At 34.4% G+C, this 20,169-nt stretch overlaps 1 protein-coding gene across 3 annotated transcripts in view; it reads right to left on the reverse strand.

Annotated features, from left to right (window-relative positions):
- CEP120 (centrosomal protein 120) overlaps positions 1–20,169 on the reverse strand; it is a 198,614-nt gene that overhangs the window by 90,560 nt on the left and 87,885 nt on the right. For all 3 annotated transcript variants that reach the window (XM_044662080.1, XM_044662089.1, XM_044662073.1), the window contains exons 14-17: positions 18,360–18,449; positions 16,842–16,934; positions 8,163–8,324; positions 4,960–5,082 (exon numbers count right to left, since the gene is read on the reverse strand). In XM_044662080.1, coding sequence (XP_044518015.1) covers positions 4,960–5,082; positions 8,163–8,324; positions 16,842–16,934; positions 18,360–18,449 — 468 coding nt within the window. The remainder of the gene's footprint in view (positions 1–4,959; positions 5,083–8,162; positions 8,325–16,841; positions 16,935–18,359; positions 18,450–20,169) is intronic.

Consider the following 20,169-nt stretch of genomic DNA (forward strand, 5'->3'; position numbering starts at 1 on the left):
CCTGGATAAATGCAACAGCCTTCTAACTGGTCTTTCACCTATAATCTACTCCCAACAAAGCTTCCAAATTGGTATTCCTAAAATTTAAGTATGACCATGTCACTTTCCTGTTCAAGAAAATCCAAAAGCTATCTCTGGGATAAGAGAAATCCTACCTATTTGTTTTTAAAGTTCATAATCTGGCTCCAGTGTTTTTGTACATTATTATTATCATCCATACACTTTCCATCCCATTCAAATAAGACTCCTTGCTGTTTTCCATCTATGATATTCCTTCCCCCATCTCCAGGTCCTTTCAAAAGCTGTTCTCCTTGATGAGAATGCATTTTGACTTCCTCCTTGCCTCAAAGACTTACTAGCACCCTATGGGACTCAATTCAATACCACCTCTTTCAGGAAATTTATTCTGACCATCCTCAGTTATTATTAGAGTCTCTCTTCCTCCCCAAATTACTTAGCATATATTTTTATTTAATTTTTATGTATATAACATATTTTCCCCAAGGGAATATATATGTACATATATATTCCTTGAGAATAGTGTATTTATATAATATTCTTGTATAGATATTGTATTTATATATTATTCTTGTATATTTTTTTGTACTAATAGTATTAAGAAAATCCCTTCTTCTACCTCCCTTCCTCCCTTCACCTCCCGGGCCCAGATACTTAATAGCTAATGTTGATTCAAATGCCTAACGATCTAGGGAGATTCAGAGAGGATCAGATTCAGAGAGGATCGATGACTCACAGATAGAGACCCACAGATCACTGCTTCCAGATCCAAGATCAAAGATGAAAGCTCATTGGTCAAGCTCAAAGACCAAAAACCTCCAAAGATCAAAGACCCCTCCTAGATGACTGTTAGGGTATTTATATCCTCAGGCCAATTGCCTTTGCTTCTGTCCTCACAGCATCTGGGTACATTCCCATGTCTTCCAACTGTCTCCCTTGTCAATCAAGGTGAGACTCAGAGTTTGAATACAACAACCTACATATTTCAATTTTTCAAATATTTATTATAACTAGATTGTGAGCCATATGAAGTCAGGAGTCAAGTGTATTCATCTTTGTATCTCCAATAATTATTAGCTTTTATTAAATTCCACAAAATTAGTACTGAATAAATATTTGTGATGAAATGAACTAATTAAAAACACTTGTTAATAATACAAAGTCAATTTCCAGAAGGTTGAACTTGTTTGTAATTATATGAAAATTAAACATTAAGTAAAGAAAAATATTCTTCTAAAATTCGGAACAGCCAATAGCATCCCTTTAGGGTGAAAAGCTGTGTGAATGAACAATAGCTATTTGCCTGTGTCACAACCTTTGCCCAAACTAGTTTAGGCTTAGAAAAATATTATTACTGGAAGGAAGTATATCTGATTTTAAAATATATTTATAATTCTTTCATGTTTAAAAAAAAGCATTTCATGCTATTTAAAAAGAAAAGATTTTTTAAAAATGCCTTTAACATATGGGCTCAATTACAAAGATGTTAAGGATTTCCATTATCTGGTACTATGTCACAATAAGCAAACTGGGAATAAGAAGAGATGTATCAAGTGATTGAGAGCTAATCAGGTCAATATTACATTTTTTTCTTCTTTTTTCCCATCACCTCTTCAGTACCTTAATGACAAACTTTCCTTTAACTGACTAAAAATATTAAAGGGTTATTGTGATCTTGGCTGTAAGTTGGCTTGTATTTCAAGAGGAAAATATAAATAGGATCTTGGTCTTTTATCTGCGTAAAAACTACCCTTGCAGTAGCAAATGCAATCATCATTAATGACTTTAACAACTCAGAATTATAAAGTGTGAGAAAAAGTAGTCAGTAAAATGGGGTACCTTAAATATGCTTCAGATCTTCTATGTAAATTATAGTTCTTCATATTCATATTGTTCTCAATCATTTTTCTAATTTATGAAAAATTATATTTTTGATAACAATGAATATGAAGCAAAGATTACATTAATTCTTAATATCAAACATAGATATAACCTGACCACTAACTTCATTATATAACTTATAGCACCACCTAGAGGCAAAAAATCTTGAAAAGAAAACAGTCATATAAAGGGCATACTATTTGATCCAATTAAAATGAAAATTTATAAAGGAAGGAATTATATCTACTTATATCTTCTATTATTTTGAATGAATTTATTAGCTTTATCATTAAGCCTGAAATTGGAAGATTTTTCAAAATAGGTAACTTTTAAAAATCAATCACAATCTAATACAGTGGTTCCCAAACTTTTTTGGCTTACAGCCCCCTTTCCAGAAAAAATATTACTTAGCTTCCCCTGGAAATTATGAAACTATTTATTGAACTCAGAATAGAATATAATACAAAAAAAGTGTGGTCATCACCGCTCCCCCTGGATCGCTGCAGCACCCACCAGGGGACGGTAGAGCCCACTTTGGGAATCACTGATCTAATATTTATGGAGACATAAGCATTTTAGGGAGAAAATGGATGAAAGTCCAATTAGTTGTGACTACATATATATGTATGTATTTTTAAAAACAAACAAAAGCCAGTAATTCATAACTATCCATAATCTGTAATCTTTTTATGCAATTTTTCAAAAGCAAAGAGTTAAAAAGCCTATCTAGCATTATCCCTCCCTTTCCCTGCTAGTAAGATATGCCTCTTGCCTAATTTTAAACTCTTGCTTTCAGAGACCCTTGTTATATCTCAAGTCACTTTCTTGGTTATAAACATGTTCCCAGTGATCATTTTTCCTTCACTCTCATTCTAACCACAGTTCTCGCTTTCTACCTAGCTAACTCTCTTACTTCCAGAAGACTTGAGTTCTTGCCTTAGATATTTATTAGCTCTGTGATTCCAAAGTCACTCAGACTTCTAAACTTCAGTTTTATCCTTTGTAAAATGGGATAACAGTACTTAATTCAGGGAGTTATTGTGAAGGACAAATGAAATAATATATAAATTACTCTGCAAACTTTCATAAACTGTCAGTTATTAACTGTCACTATTATTAATCTTTAAATTATGCCCTACTTTGTATTGATCCTTCAACCATCCTTCAATTTCCCAGTCTACCTACCAATCCCCCTTGGATTCTTGTTTGGTCTTTATCCAAGCTGATACCCACATTATCTTCAATTCTGCTCTCTGAGCATGGTACAGCCTTTTGATATTCTACCATGTTCATACTGCTAAACCCTAAACTATGATCACTAACACTGTCTTACTTCTGTTCTTATTCCAAATGAATGAAAATCATAATTCACTAAAATCAAATCAACTACAAATGTGTATTATTCAATTTCTAATGAGTCCTCACTATTGCTCTGAAAAGCTTTTATTCATATTAAGTTTCTAGTGAACTGCCAATAGAGACTATTCCAAACCTTTCTATACTCCCCAAATCCTCAGTATTCCTTGATTTTAGCAAACAACCTGGCCTCTTAATACTCTAAGAAATCAAGGACATAAAAAAAAAAAGTCCCCTTCAACTTTCTTTATTCCTTCCCTTTTCAAGATGTCATCCTTCCACTCTCATCATTATCTCAAAATATGCGTCTTGACCTGTCCATTCCTCTTTTCTTCCTGTCACAAGGGAACCTTTTGATTTCCACAGTTAACCTCTTTTCTTGTGTTTTTCTACCTACTCTTGGACTATTCTTATTTAGCACTGATCCCTTTTATATCTCTTCCTGTCCACTGGCTCCTTACCCTCTACCATCAAATACGTTAAGATTTGTCCTCTCCTCTAAAAAAAGATGGAAAGAAAGAAGGAAGGAAGGAAGGAAGGAAGGAAGGAAGGAAGGAAGGAAGGAAGGAAGGAAGGAAGGAAGGAAGGAAGGGCAAAGTTTCAAGAAAGGAAGGAGGGAAGGAAGGAAGTATAAGATTTAAAGGAAAGAAGGAAGAAAGGAAGGTAGGTAAGGGAAATTCTTATCAAGACAGTTCATTTCCCTATCTTACACTGATAAATTTCTTATGAGAACAGTCTCTTATTCAAAGCTTCATCTCACTCACCAAGTTGGCTTCTACTTTTCACCAATCCTAAAAGTTTAGAAAGAACTTCCTATTAGCCACTTCTAATGTCCATTTTACAATCTTTGTCCTCATTCATCAATCCAGTATTTAACAATTCTGACCACCAACTCCTTAATGAAAACTTTTTTTTAACCTGTAGAGTAGTAGTGAAGGTCAGATTACATTTTGCACTGCATCATATTTGTCTCTGTACAGTGTCACACATTATATTTTTATAATTATTATAAACTCCTTAAAGGCAGAGACTGTATTTTTTCTCCTTGTTATTTCTATCTGTCATCACAGTACTCTGTACATATATATTACATATAAGTTTAATTGAAATGAATTTACAAAAGCTTTAGGAAGCATCCTTTCAAGGTTTCTCCAATGATTTTTAGCAGTGTTAAACCAAATATAGAAATACATGATCTTTTTTTGTGTTCCAAATGCTAAACCTATTTGATAAGTAAACAAAAGATTTAAAATTTAAAATTTAAAGTTGTCAAACCATAACTTGCACAAGCAAGTATAATTTGCAGCATAATGGTATAAACCAGATAATTCAGAGCCAAACATTTAAACCACTCAAATTCCAAATATCTTTTTAAGTTCTTACATTTTCTTACATAGTAAGGTAGTTCACTGAAATAGTGTGTGTGTGGTATAGTAGAAAGTGTGCTGGATTCAGAGTCAAAGGACTTCAGATTAAGTCCTATCTCTACAATTTGTGTGGTCTTGAGCAAGTCAGTTAGACTCTCTGGGCCTCAGTTTCCACATCTGTAAAATGACAGGTTTGAACTAGATGGCTTCTAACATTCCTTCCTGCTCTAAATTTATATTTCTTGTCATTAGCATATATAAATTATTTATCAAGTAGCATTCTTCAAACAGCTTAACTATTTCCAGTGATCTATATTTAGTAAGTCAAGTAAGGTACCTTTTCCAATGTGAGAATATTTATTTCTGACTGCAGACGGATTTCTGGCTTGCTGTTTTGCTGTTCCTTGAAATGCTGGAATTCTTTTTCCAAAGTTTTATACTTAATTTCAGCATCATGAAGCTACAGTAAAAAGATCACAATGATAACAAAACTCTTCAAATCTATTTAATTTAATAATAATAAAATAAGAGTTACAAAACTCAGATCAATGACAGCTTTTTAATTTGGTAAATGAACTTTTTAAGGACACAAAAAAACTTTTTCAAGTATAGTGTTTCTTAGAGAAAATGTTCAGATAATTTTTGGTTAAGTTCTGTAGTTTTAAAAATTCACTCTTAACAGGATGTAATAGAATGTACTTACTGGAAATATGATAGACTTCTTCATAGGCATGAAACAGAAAATTCTGTGGTGTTATAATTTTTATGAATTTGATGACAAGGATATTTGGATAAAATAATAAGGAAATCAAATCAAGAGATGATACAAATCTGTACATAATGAAAATTAGCATGAGTAGGTGAAGAGGTGGATGGATTTGAAGACAGAAGGATCTATCCTGAATCTTGTCTCAAACATTTATTTAATAAGCTGTTGACCGTTGGCAAATCTCAACCTTTCTGGATCAGTTTCCTCATTTGTAAAATAGGGATGATAACTGTAATTGTGAATATATGGCACAGATGAAACAATATCTATAAGGTACTCTGTAAACCAAAAAGTACCACAAAATGCCAGTGAATATTGTTAGTGGTAAAAACAATAAAGTTTTAAAGCATTACATATAATAACCTTCCTCGAAATATATAAACTATAAAATTATAAAAAAGTAAATTTGCAATTTAAGATTTTTTTGGTTTGGGGATGTCAAACATGTCATTAATTAAACCAATGGCCAAGTTTCTAAGTCTTTATAATACTCCACTATGCTTGAAACAGAAAATGTCTAATAAAAATGGAATCTACATAGTAACTTTAAAGAAGGTCTGAGAAGATAAGACTCTTATTTTATGCCCAAATTAGAAACATCTCTAACTGGATAATGTGCCAATATATCCTTTATGTAATATCAATGATGAACAAGGTAAATTTTCCAGATTATACTTTTAAGCCACAATATCTTTGATAATTTGATGATTTCTTTAGTCTAGATAATTTCTCCTTAAATATAGGTCACAGCCATCCCACATCTATTCGTCCTCCGTAGTTCTTTGCCATAAATCCTCCTGAGACATCCTTTGGGAGGCTTCCTTTGACTCATTCTCTGGTTTTTCAATACCTGTACAGCACTCAAATTGTTATCTCCTCATTCTCACTATGGCCAATCTTCTTTTCCAATTACACATAAATTTGATGATGATGTCTTTTATATCATTTCTCTTGCTTCTAAAAATGTTATAACATTACTCCCATCACACTATAAAATATATTTATATGTTTTGTGAAAATCAAAAATTTCTTATACTACAGTAATTTTCTTAAATTGAATGAAACAAACATGATTTAACCTTTTATTAAAGACTAAAGCTCAGGAATATCTTTACAATTATTATAGTATTATTAGGCCACTTACTATACTGTAGGGGTTAAGCAGTGGTATCTCTGGGGGCTACAGAGGTGTACCAAAAAGTTTTCACAAAATAGCCCCAGAAGTTCTGAAAGTCTGTGCTTTTTGTGTGTCAAACTATTACTATTGATTGACATAGCTTTAAAAAAGCCTTTCCCAACAACAAAGCCTATATGAATTATATATAAAATAAAAATGAAGAAGTTCAGTGGGGTCTTTAATTACAAGTAAAGTAAGTAGACTTTGATATTTTGGCCTCTCAAAGACCTTTTTTTGCTTACTTCTGTGATTCCTGTTACTGATGAAAATTGCCAAAAGCATGATATTCAAATAAATGGAAATGTTTCTGAAATGAATTTTCCACCAAAGAGAAACCCATTTTAGTATGGGTTTAGGATAATGGAAGGTGAGGGACATAAACTTATATAGTCTTATGAGAAAATAAAACTCATTAAACATAGAATGGTAAAATATTGAAATCAGCAATAACATATAGTATTTTAGCTTTAATTAACCAAGAGAAGATTCAAAATCAGTCAGCTTATTATTTAAAGGTTTTTCAAATGGTCAAACTAATAAAATCCCTCCACAATTTAAGAATATAAAACAATATAATATTGAGGACTTAATGTTTTAAAAAGAAATGTTTTATAAAACTGACACACACTAACAAAAAATCCAAATTCAAAAGAAAGTCCATGTATCACTTGTTTTTACTACCATTTGTTAGAACTATATTTCAGGTTTTAAGAATTCAAAGTCATTTATTAAATATGTACTATCTGGTAATATTTTTCAAGTTAAAAGCATTAGATGTTTTTCCTACCATATGGAATTGGTCAGACTAAGTTTCATACAAAGAATTATAAAGAAAAGAAAAATAAAACCCTAAATGCAAACCATTTTTATCTCCCAGCTTCAAAAAGGCAAATGTAAATTAAAGGACAAACTATGCATCATAATGACAAATGAATAACATAAAACAAAATCACTTTTAATTGAATTTTCCATTATCCATTTATTTTCTCAAAAAGAAAATGAATTCAGCAAAAAAAAATAGTAATAACTGATATTCTTATTACAATTCAAGGAACATTACATTATTATTTCATTTGATCCTTATAATGTTGGGATAAGCATGACAGGTATTATTCTCATTTTAGAGATGAGGAAACTGAGACTCAGAAAGATTAAGTGATTTGACCATGGTTGTAGAATTATTTTCAGAGGAGATGTAAACTCAAGTCTAACACTGTATTTGATGCACCAGTGATATCAGATTCCAATAGAAAGGACCCCTGTAGCCCGCACATTAACTTAGAAAACCATAAATGAACATTATCTATGATCTACTGTATTCTTAATTATTGTTAAACATTACCAATCACATTTATAAAAAAAACCCTTACTTACAGTCTTGGAATGGACACTGGTTTTAAGGTGGAAGGGTGACAAGAGCTAGGCAACTAGGGTTAAGTGACTTGTTCAAGATTACACAGCTAGGAAGAGTCTGAGGCCAGATTTGAACCCAGGACCTCCTGCATTCAGGCCTGTATTTCTATCCAGTGAGCAACATAGCTAATCCCCAATTACATTTTAATAAGATTCCTGGCAGTTTGCCATGTTCTCTAACCTGTTGCTGAAGTCGCTGCTTTTCTGTTTCCAGTTGCTTCATCTTTGATATCTCCAGGTCCACCTGATGTGTACACTCCTCTTTGATTCTCCGGATAGAATCCTGAAGTTCCTGAAGGCTTCTTTCATGATCTAAGTGCAGCTCTTTCTTCTTTCTTTGTAGCTTAAATTAGGATATGTGAAGAAATGTTAAATTTTGAATGAATAAGCAACATAAACATTAAAACCTTTTATTATAAAAGAAATGAGAATAAAAGGTTATATTCATTGAGGGATATAATTTATGATCAAAGGTAGAATAAAAGATTATAAAAGACAAAACACAATTATGATTATATGAAAACTAATAAAATACAATGAGAAGAAAAAATACATATTAAAATAGATGGTCAAAGGATATTGCTCAAAATAAGTATCAGAGAAATGCAAATTAAGACCTGGCAAATACTGCAAAAAATGGAAAAATTCATGTTAGAGGACAAACTAATACATTGCTGGCGTGTCTATGGAATGACAACTATTCTGGAAGACAATCTGGAATTGTATACAACCAGTTAATAAACTGTACATACCTTTTGACTCAAGTGACTATACTAGATTTATGCCCCAGAGATTTTAAAGACAGTAAGACCAATGTGCATAAAAATATTCTGAGTAGCATTATTTATAACAAAAAAGCTGAAAACAAATATGTAACCAATAACTGGGAAACTGAGAAATAAGCTATATATACCATGTCATATGGTTGTAATAAGATATTATTTTGCAGTAAGGAATGACAGATATGAAGAATTCAAAGAAATCTGGGAATAATATGAAGTGATGCAGAATGAAGAAAGCAATGCCAGAGTAACAATGACTATATGATTGTTATGTTTATGATAACAGGGTTGTTGGGAAGCTGATGGACTGGCCTGGGCTAGGAGCCTGCAGGACTCTCTCCTCCCACACACACAGGCTTGAGTAAGTGGGGAGGGGTAAGTGCTCCTTGCTCTCAAACCCCTTCCACCCAGCAGTTGGTTTTTCAGTTAAAAATGGAGACAAGGCAATGACTTCTGACAAGGCTCAGCAAAGCAAATCTCTAATGATGTTCACTTTCTCCACTTATATTCCTCACAGGTTTCATTGAGGGACAAAGGAGAAGCTGATAATTTGTTATCAAGAACTGAAGAAGATCTGACACTTCCTTTACTGGCAACAGAAAGGATCCAAACTTAGTAGCTGTGAGTATGCCCTCAATAATAGTCAGGCACAACTATTAAAAGATGTAATTAATATATTGATAAAGAAAGAAGGGATAGGCAAGGAGGGGGGTATCAAGGATTTGGATAGGATCTGGGAAGCCCTGAACTGTTAGGTAGAAACTGCCCCTCCCCCCCGGAGGGAGTGGCAGACTTTATATCTAGTTGGCACTCAAAGCTTATAATAATCACTTCAAATATCTAAAATAACTAAATGAATAAGAAAATGCTATTGCAATGAAGGTCTAAATCTACCAGATAGGCAAACACCTGAGTAGAAACCACAATGGCTTTTAAAGCTATGGCCCCGAAGGCAAACCCCAAACAGGGAAAAGCAAGCAGAGTGACCTGCTCCCCTCAACCCCCAGGAATCAACTGTTTAACTCCTTTCCAACTGTCCCCTCACCCAATGTTCTCCAGGGGGGGTCCCCCAAAATTCTGGGTGAGGCTTGACCCTGTATCTTGCAGGAATTCCACCCTGCCATTTTCCATGTTACAATGATACAAATAAAAACATTATAAATACATATTATATTTGTACCAGAGTACTGTGTCTTGGTCTCTCCAATTGTTAGTTTTCCCCTCTAAGGATCCCTTCTATTTAACTCTATGTTTTTTGTGTGAACTTGTTATCTCTCATGTTAGAAAGCAAGCTTCATAAATAAGGGCAGAGCCTGCTTTTGTTTTATTCTTTGTATTCCTAGTGTCAGGCACATAACAATCACTATTGCCATGCCTTAAAAATAGTATTTCTCAGATAGAAAAGATCTCAGTAGCCATCTAACTGAACCCATAATAGAAAAGAATATTCACTATAACTTTTTCATCGAGTGACAGATGGCCCTTTCCTTTGCCAATGCCAGTCCTAAAAGGGCTGTGTGCTTGAATCTATCCTCTATTATCTACAAAAGAATATAACTTCAATTACCTCTCATTTCTCTAATCTACAGCCTCTTCCTATATGATGGTTCCTTCTTTATTTCCTTAAAACATGCCCTGGATCATACCATTCTTAAGATAATTTTGCTAGTCCCTACCATTCCCTTAAGCTATCTACACCTCTCAATTTCTCAGCCAAAGTCCTAGAAAATGTTATCTATACTCATTACTTTATTTCCCTTCTTCAATCTTTTTGCATCCTATTCTGCCTTTCGACCTCAACTCTTTTTACCTGTATGAATATTCTTTTTCAGTTCCGAAGCATCATCCATGTCATGATCCTTAAGTGTGGGTATTAAAAAAGGATCTGTCCTAGTCCTCCTTTCTGTACACTCACTCTCACTCTCTACACCATGGGTTGGCAACCTTTTTGGCTGTGAGAACCATAAATGCCACATTTTTTAAAATGTAATTTCGTGAGAGCCATACAGTGCTCACAATACACGCTCCTGTAACAGCGCCTGAAAAAAAATTGACTTTATGGCTCCTGCAGAAAGAGCCATATCTGGCCCTCAAAGGAGCCAGATATGGCTCGAGAGCCATACATTGCCGACCGCTGCTCTACACTCATCAGATTCCATGAAATTTTTTTAAATTTGCCATCCCTGCAAATTATTGAAAGATCTATATATTCATCCCTAGCTCCTCCTTGACTTTCAATCAATTATCACCAATTGCCTGACTATTGTATATATTTAAACTAAATTCCTAAGAGAATTCCTCAAACTCAACACGTCTAAAAGAGAACTCAACAACAGTAGTACTTATCCAAGGTTTTGCTTTCCTCAGTTTTACCCACAGTCATTTCAGGGAAAGGAAAGAAGCAGGCAGAAAGGGGGCTGCCACTAGATGAAGAGAGGTTGAGGAGTGCTGAGCAGGAGCCCAGGGGCAGTATATGTATTACTATACAGCAAAGTTAAAAGTTAAAGCAAGAACTGTGTGCAGTTTCAGGCATCCACTGAGGGGCTTGGAGCATATCCTGCCATGTTGTCCATGGTGATAAGGGAGGGGACTACCATACAGTACTATATAATGTAGTTCAATGTGCTTTTTAAATTACTCTAACGCTGGTAATGTTTTACTGTGTCTTTATCAATTAAACTTATTATATGTACATATAGGAAAATCATATCACATATAGGGTCAGCATGTATTTGCTTATATGAAGAGTTTTTAGCCATCCACAATAGGTCTTGGAACATATCCCCAAGTATATGGGGGCCCTACTGTAGGTAATTCCCTTTCAGGTATGGACATTTTGCTAAGGTGGTATGGATACAAATATAGCGAATGAAACAATCCTTATTTGCCAAAAGTTTATAATCTAATGGGGATGTGGCAAGAATATATAGATCAATGCAAGTATATACCTTCTCTGCAACTAGTCTTATTGAGTTGCCAGGGCACTAATAAGTTAATGCCTTGTTGAGGCTAGTATGTGTCTGAAGTGGGACTTGCCGCACATATAAACATATACAGAAGATGATAAATAGAAAAATAAAATGTATTCTATTTACTTTGCAACAACTTGTTCCTTTCATTCTGCTAGTCTACCAGGTTTATAACCTTGTTGTTATCCTGAACTTTTCACTCTGGCCTCATATGTTCAATCAGTTACCAAGTCTTGCCATTTCTACTACTGTTAACATGTCACATCCAACCTCTTCTCTTTACTTACAAAGCCAACTATCTAATTAAAATCCGTATCACTGATTGTCTAGATTACTGGAATAAGTCTTCTAAATGGACTCTCTGCCTCAAGTTTCTTCACTAAAATCCATCCCCCACAAAATTTCCAAAGTGATTTTCCTTAAATGCACATCTGGCCATGTCAATGAGCTTTTTAACCAACTTTAGTGGTACCTTGCTTTTAGCAGAGAATATAAACTTCTCTGAAGAGCTTCACAATCTTGTCCCAACCTATCTTTCTAGCTTCACTGCATGTTTCTTCTCTCTCCACCCTCGCTATGATCCAGCCGAATTGGCTTTCTCTGTTTTCTTACATATGACAATGTCTCAGATGTCTCTAATATCTGAAATGTACTACTTCCCCCTGTCTACCATCATTCCCAATGAAGTTTTATAATAAAGTTGGTAAGATAAACTGAGGTTAGGCTGTGAAGAGCTTTCAGTGCTAAATAGAAGTTTAAATTTTATCCTAGAGTCAACAGGGAGACACTAGAGTTTATTGAGAAAGGGCATAACATTGCTTGGACCTGCACTTCAGGACAATCTTTTTGGAAGCAATGTGAAAGGACAGAGAGGAGAGGGAAGAGACTTGTCATTATAATAATTCAAGTGAGAATAGAGAGTCTGAACTAGGGTAAAGAGAAGAATGGGTTGAGAGTTGGGGAAAGGAGAGGTGTGAGGTGGGGAAAAAGAATCTGCAATAAAGTTTGCAAATCTATCATGCTACTCATATCTCAACTATTCTGGATAGTACCTAAACCCAATTCACAGATTTCTAATGCCTCCTATTGAAATACTGGTGGGTTTAGAGGGTGTGTTAGATGTTTTATTAGGGCCAGTAAGATTAAACTGTTTTGGGAAGGCCACTCAAGCCCAGTGCAGGCAGAGTCAGACACTGAGATGACAGACACAGACCACTAAAATATGAAATAACATTTGGTTTAGTTAACAAGGGAAAGGTTAGAAGGGATTTGGATAAACTTACTCTAATGTTAACTACCTACACCTCCCCAGATCTAAGTATCTCTTCACAGAGATTTCTTCTGAGTGATTTTCCTACTCTACTCCTTTCCCCTCTATCTAAAACCAAATTCCTATATTCAGATAAGCTAACACTAAACCCCACTTTGATGAATTTAAGGAAAGGTCTGTGTGTAAGTCTGACAGGACCAAAGGCCAGGTCTCATAATCTAATGTCAGATGTCTCAGATCACCACAGGAACTCAGCAGATATCTAACACAGCCAAAGGAAATCAAGATAATGGAGCAGGTGATAGGATGGGAAGATAAGGCAGTAAAATGCCACAGGGAAATAGCCAGTCTCCTCAGGTCAAACCCTCAGAGAGAAATGCCACAGGGAAAAAGCCAGTCTCCTCAGGTTAAACCCTCAGAGAGAAAAGCCACAAGCCCAAGGCCCAACTATCTCTCTCCAATAGCAGCAGCTCTCTCAGAATTTCAGAATCCTGCACTCTGCTGTCCATCTGCAAACTTAAACATCTTAACTTTTCCTATAACACTATGCAGCTGCCATTGTGGCTGCTCAGGCAGAGGTTGGATGCTAACCTAAGTCTGAGGGGTTGACTTGATAATACATCACATAAGGGTAGGATACAATCCATCTTCCCCATTTCATTCTGAATGATCACAAACCCCAATTTTGTGTCATATAGATTCCTGGGAACCTGATTAGAAAAGTTTGGATTTTAATCACAGAAATCTTAAAGTGAGAGAGACTGAAAAGGCCATTTAATTTGCCTGATAATTGAATAAAGATCCTTTATATGATAGATTTAATAAGTGGTCAACCAACTTATAAATGAAGACCTTCTTTATAGAGAACCTACTACTTCCTGAGTTAATCCATTTCATATCTGGATAGGTAGTGATTAAGAAATTTCTTTTCTTATCAAGCTTAATTTTTACTCTTTGAAACTTATTCTTGCCCGTGTATGAGTATACAATCAACATTATTTGAATTTCTTTTCAGGAGGATGGGAAGGGTTTACTAGAATGTTGCTATCACATGGTTTCTTAAGGTCCAAATCAAGAGAGAAGTTCAAATAAATTGATTCACATTATATAAAGTATATAGAAAATTCCAGCAACATATTAAATTATGAGATATATATAAATATTCTATTTTGGCATTCATGCATGAAAACTACATAGTGAATACATTCAGTAGCATTTAATGATCTTTCTTTCCTTTTTTACAGCTTTACTAAAAACATAATTGGCACAAATAAAATCCTTGTCAATGGCTAATATGGTAGATTTATCAATTCAGAACAGGTTGATGCCAGTTGTTATAATCAGTGGGATTCCCTTTGGGATCCCACTCTACTGGTCAAAGCCAGGTTTGAGTAGAAATATCATAAAAGTGGATACTGGGGCAGAGTTTTCCTTGACATGAGGGAAGGGACAAGGTACCTGAGTTGGCCCAGTGAAGGAAAATATGAGATGAGTAGGAAGATCTTGGAAAAAAAACAATGAAGAATGTTGAGGATGGATTGGAATCTAAGCTAACTGAAAACCTTCTTCCTAAAGGTATTAAGTAGAAGCATTACTTAAGTAGAAGCATTATGGAAGTGAATATAAGGCCAGAGTTCTCCTTGAGAAACAGACCTCTGCACTGGCCACCAAAATTTTTACTCCAGAAAATGTTCAGGGTAAGAGTTGGTTGCTTTGAAGTTTGGTTCACTTAAAATATAGACAGAAGTTGAATTTGGTCCAGGAACTCCTAAGGCATCAAAGCAGTTACACAAATTCTTATGAATTTCAGAACTGACTTTGTCTTTGAGGAAGCTCTGGATTGGGAATGACATGACTTGGTCCTGATGCTTCAGGTGTGTGACTTACAGGAGTTGTTCCCTTCCCCTAAATGAAATGGATTCATCTCAGTCCTGATTCTGGAAAGTAATCTTCCTCTACTTGGCATCCCCCACTTCTGGGTAGTTTGCCAACTGATATTTTTGATCTAATGTGAATAAAAAAGGTTTCATGATGGAAAAACTTTAAATGCTTTTTACAAACCTTCCGACAAGAATCCAAAATGAATACTATCTGACAATAATTAGAATATTCAAGTGTATATTCCTTGCAAAACTAACAAAAGCAATTTATATTAATTTCTTCAAAATAATCCCATGAGGAGGTATATTGTTTGGGTATTATTATTACCTTTTGATGAAGAAAATGAAACTCAGAAATCAGTTGACTTGCCTGGGATAATTTTGTAAATATAAAAAATTTCCCATCATCCCTAGCCCTTACCCCTCCTCTCAGATATGCCATAGAACAAAGACTTTTTTTTAAAGGAAAAAAACAAGAGAGGGAAAGAAGAGAAAAAGCAAAACCAAGCCATTCTTTGAAAAAGGTTGGAAATATATGCAATGATCCACATCTGTAGTAGTGACCAAGCTGGAGAAAAGGAGGTGTGTTGGCTGTGTGGTCCAGATTTTGTCATATACCCAAGGAGCTGTCAGTGTGGGATACTACAGAGAGAAGATTCTTCAAGAAAACCATCATGGCCTAGGTTGAGGAAAGGACTGGATTATCTGTTGGTGGACAACAGGTCAATCTACCTTACTCCCTGGAGTCTGTTTTGGATTAACTGGCTGCTTTTAAACTTGTTCCTGCTACATCTTTGACCAGCTTGGAGCATCTCTGAACCTGTACTGTGTATTGTGTACCTCTTCAGCCCCTCCTAGTTTAGTTAAGAGTCCAATTTAGTTAGATATCTAGTTAGTTAAACTATTAGGCTATTCTTTAGAATAGAAATACCCCTCTCTAGGGAGACTTCCCTCAGTCATTACCATTAAACACAATTTTTTTAGCTATAAGAACCCACTACATTGGTTTTTAACCTGGTTGGCAGTTTGTCAGTTACAAGTCAACTGACATTCCTGAAACTCACATCTCCATTTGGTTTACCTGTGTTCCCCTGTCTATCCTTCCCTTGGGAGGAAGGAGTGTGTCCTCAGTTTATTATTAATTCCCAATTCCCAGTATCACCTTTTTCATGACTGAAGCAGAGAGAACCTGAAATGAACTTTTTTCATTTCAAGTCAAACTCTTTTCAAATTATTTTGAAAGCAACTGAAGCAAAGCTACAAATCAAGCTACATCAGACATCTAACTACTTTTTCCCCAAATGATACTGGTTAGCTAATTCTAAGGTTTCTGCAGTTTAAATATACTCCTCCTTCCAGAAACTACTTGAACCTCACAATCCCAAGTCTTATCACCTAGTTTGTAATGCTGTTACAGTCATTTGTTTACTTGTTTGGAAACTAAAGAATATGATCAAGAGACTGCGGTTTCTCTTTAATAAGAGAAAATAAGCATTTTTAACTGTTCACTACAAGAATGAAATAGGTCTACAAGGTTACTTTAAATCATTGCTCTCTTCAACTCTAAAAGGGATAAAAGATGGTGAGTCTTTCCAGCTCTTTTGTAACATGAATTTTCTTGTTTAGTTAAAGATAATTTGAGGTAGGAGACAGACATATAAATTGCTTCATTTTATCCTGTGATTTCTGTTTTCTTCTTACCTCATCAGTTAACACTTTCTAATTCTTCAAAAAATCACAATGCTTCTGAATGAAATTGTATGACAAGGATTATTGATTCATACTAAAAATAACTTTTTCATCCAACCACTTCTTATCACCAAATTATTACATCTAAGAATATATATTTGAATAATAAAGGAACAGTTTTGTTTATACTGTTAGAAATTCAGATTACAATGAAATATGCTTCATATACATGGATGTATGCTCTTCTGAAATTAAATGTGTAAGGTATACCTCAGTTTCTGCACTGGCAAGCTGTTGTTCACGTTTTTCTAAGTCAGTTAAAGTTTTCTGAAGTTTTCCTTCCAAAATGGTGTATTCTGCTACCTGAAAATTATATTATAAAAAGTTATTTTATTTTTCTGAGAAATTTTAAAGATATATTTCATTATAACCTTAGTATAAATCTTAAGAGTCATAGAAACTCAAAGCTGGAAGAGAAAAATTAGATATTATCCTATTACACAATCTTTTTTAAAGCCTTTGACAAATGATGGGTCATACAGTGTCCAATTAGATCTCTAGTGATAGAGAGTTCAGTACTCCATGAGGCAAGTTCATTCCAATGTTGGACAGTTGGCCATCCCTTCAATCTAAATACAACTATCTTCTCAATTGCTTTTCATATAGCATATTTTCCAGATCCTTTGACATCTTGATCCAAAATTAATTCATCGAAGTCCACTTAAAATTTGTTAACCAAAATACATAAAATAATTAATAATTAATGGATGAAAAGTATTTCTTTTATCCCCCCAATTTTTTAATTTCATTAAATATTTCCCAATTTCATTTTTTAATATTTTTAGCTCATAAAGTTTTTAGTTCCAAATTCTCTCTCCCTTCCAATCCTTCCCCCCACAAATGAGAAGGCAAGCCAATATGGTATCAATTACATCTAAAGCCTACAAAACATTTCCATATTAACCTGCTACAAAAGAAAACACATACTAAAAAACAAAAACAAAAAAACAAGAAACAAAGTGAAGGGATTCCTTCATGAAGAGAAGGCAGAATTTTATGGCCTCTAAGGTTAATTCTAAGTCTAAGATTTTGAGTTCAGTTATATTGTGAAGAGTCAAGGACAAAACTCTGTAACAATTTTATAGCTACCACCCAAGTTTGAGTTAAAACTATTAATCAGAACTATTTTGTTAAAGTTGTTCAGCCAGCTGTGAATTTCCCCAACAATAGTATCATTCAAACTATATTTCTATGTCTTATTCATAAAAAGTCAAAGAAGACAAATTAAATCCTTTGCAAAATGAAGATGTGATTTCAACAGCATTCCCTTGGTTTACCAACCTTAATAATGGAAACAAAAGATAACAGGTAAAATTAGCTTAGCATATAATTTGAGAAATTTATATATATTAACCAACATTTAAAACAAAACGCCAACATAAGGCTAATATTGTGAAAAGTAAAAAAAAAAAAAAATTGGCAAAAAAATTTCTTCTCCTTAAGAATGAACTTGGTTGGTACAAGACTTTGGGTTTTATCATCTCATATATTCCTTAAATCCATTTCAAGGCTGTTCAGAGATGAACTTATTTGTATGAGAAAGTTTATAATTTATTGTGGATGATGACTAAACACTTTACAATTCAGAGAAATAATCAGATAACATGAATAATCTACTTTCTTGATTTTTTCAGATTTAAAAGCTCTCAAAAAATGGTGAAAAAAAGATATCCAGTTACAAATATGTTTACAAAAGCAGTGGTCCAAGTTCATAAAGAATTTTATTACCTTTTTCTTTACTAATGATTCTCTTTCTCTATCCCTTTTCTTCCATTCCTCTGCAAGAGCTTGCATGTGAGCTAGCTCTCTCTTCTTTAGCTATTGAAAAGAAAAAGAACAGTCAGGAAAAAAGTAGAAACAAAAACAGTCTTGAACAAAAGTTATATTCAAACTACATAGCAAATGTTTAACTCCCAGAGATTTCTTTAAGCATTTGAACTCAAACTTTTATGAGGTAGTAAAACTATGTAGGAGTTTCTGTAAGCATCATTCGGCAGAGTATAAGGACTTTTATTTTTTAATATGGAATGTTAGTGCTGTAAAAAAAAAGCTTACTTTAGGGAGAATCATTCTCAACAGTCCTCTGAAACTGGCCTAGAGAAGAAAGGAAATTAATCCTAACATAATTTCCTTGGTCCTATTTTCTAAGTCCTTGAAGTAGGCCTGAAATCTTAAAGGGGTATAGGTGAGAGGGAGCCTTCCAACTAATGTGTTCCTAGTTAACCAGAAACTATTTTTCAAGTTTCTGTGTCTTAGAGCCTAGCCAGTTCTATGCAAGTAGTAGAGAATAAATAGATGTTTGTCGCATTGATTCGCCAATATTTTTCATTGTCATTTTAAAAGATATAAAACATTCTGTTTGTAAGGAAAATATAAGGCCCATTGTAACATACACACACATATATAAATCAGTTGAAAAAGAGCAAAGATTGGAACCCAAAGTGGTTTAATTGGTGCAATTGCACAAATATTCAAATCCTATAAAATCGCCAAGCACTGCCATAAAAATAAGGTCTAACTGCATGATATATTTGAGGCATCAGTAGCACAGAAAAAAAATATTTATGTGTTACTTATTAACACATTCAAGTGGATTTGTGATCTCATTTTTCTGTGTGTTCATGCCAGGGACACAGAATATAATCCATCCATTCCTGCTCATCCTAGGACTCTTGGCCATGTTCTCCCAAAGATTCACCATAAAGCAATCTACTCAATATGCTAACGGCCTTCTTTACTTTCCAGCTGTCTACTTGTCATTCCCCATTCTTGCTAGATGACCAGTCCATTTTCTCTTCATGTCATTCAATTCCTTGACAAAGTCCTTGATAATGTGTGAGAAGTCGTCAAAGCTCATGATGTTCACACAGCCCACATGAGCTATGGAACCCTGCATAGCAGGTGATAGAAGGATGGTAATTCCACTCAAATTCCCCTATGTGACTCTTTTCTCACTAGCATTCCCTTTTATTGAAATTATTGTAATCGATATCTCTATCTAGCCCCAAGAACATATAGAGGAACTTCACAGGCCAGTACTAGAACCCTCACAAGCTCCCTACAAACTCCTAGGAAAAGCCCCACCTTTATATGTTATAATACAGAAGTTCCCCTAGAAGTCACTTCACAACAAATCAGCAAAGAGTGAGTTAATGTTAAAGATTTCAAAACCCTAAATTAGGCCTCTCACTCATACACAGGTGCTTGCAAAAACAGGTGAGAATAGTCTCCAAGTTTTCCCCCCTCCCTGATTTCAGTACAATACACACAATGAATGAAATATAGAGAAATTGTCTCCCATGAAAAAGCCTGTACTTTCTTACCAATGTAGCCTAAGAGATAAGTCAAACACATCTAACACATTGTCTCTAAGAAAAGATGTATGGTGAAAATGCATTTCCATGCCAACTTTATGTGTGATCTCAAAGTGTATAAAATAAACACAGCCCAAAAGCTGACCAGAGCAATCTTTATGATGCCTGGCTCTGGCTGAAACCCTGATTACTCTCATTCATCTCAATCATGTCGACAATGCTGT

The sequence above is a fragment of the Gracilinanus agilis genome, chromosome 1 (assembly GCF_016433145.1).
Source record: "Gracilinanus agilis isolate LMUSP501 chromosome 1, AgileGrace, whole genome shotgun sequence".
Lineage (NCBI taxonomy): Eukaryota > Metazoa > Chordata > Mammalia > Didelphimorphia > Didelphidae > Gracilinanus > Gracilinanus agilis.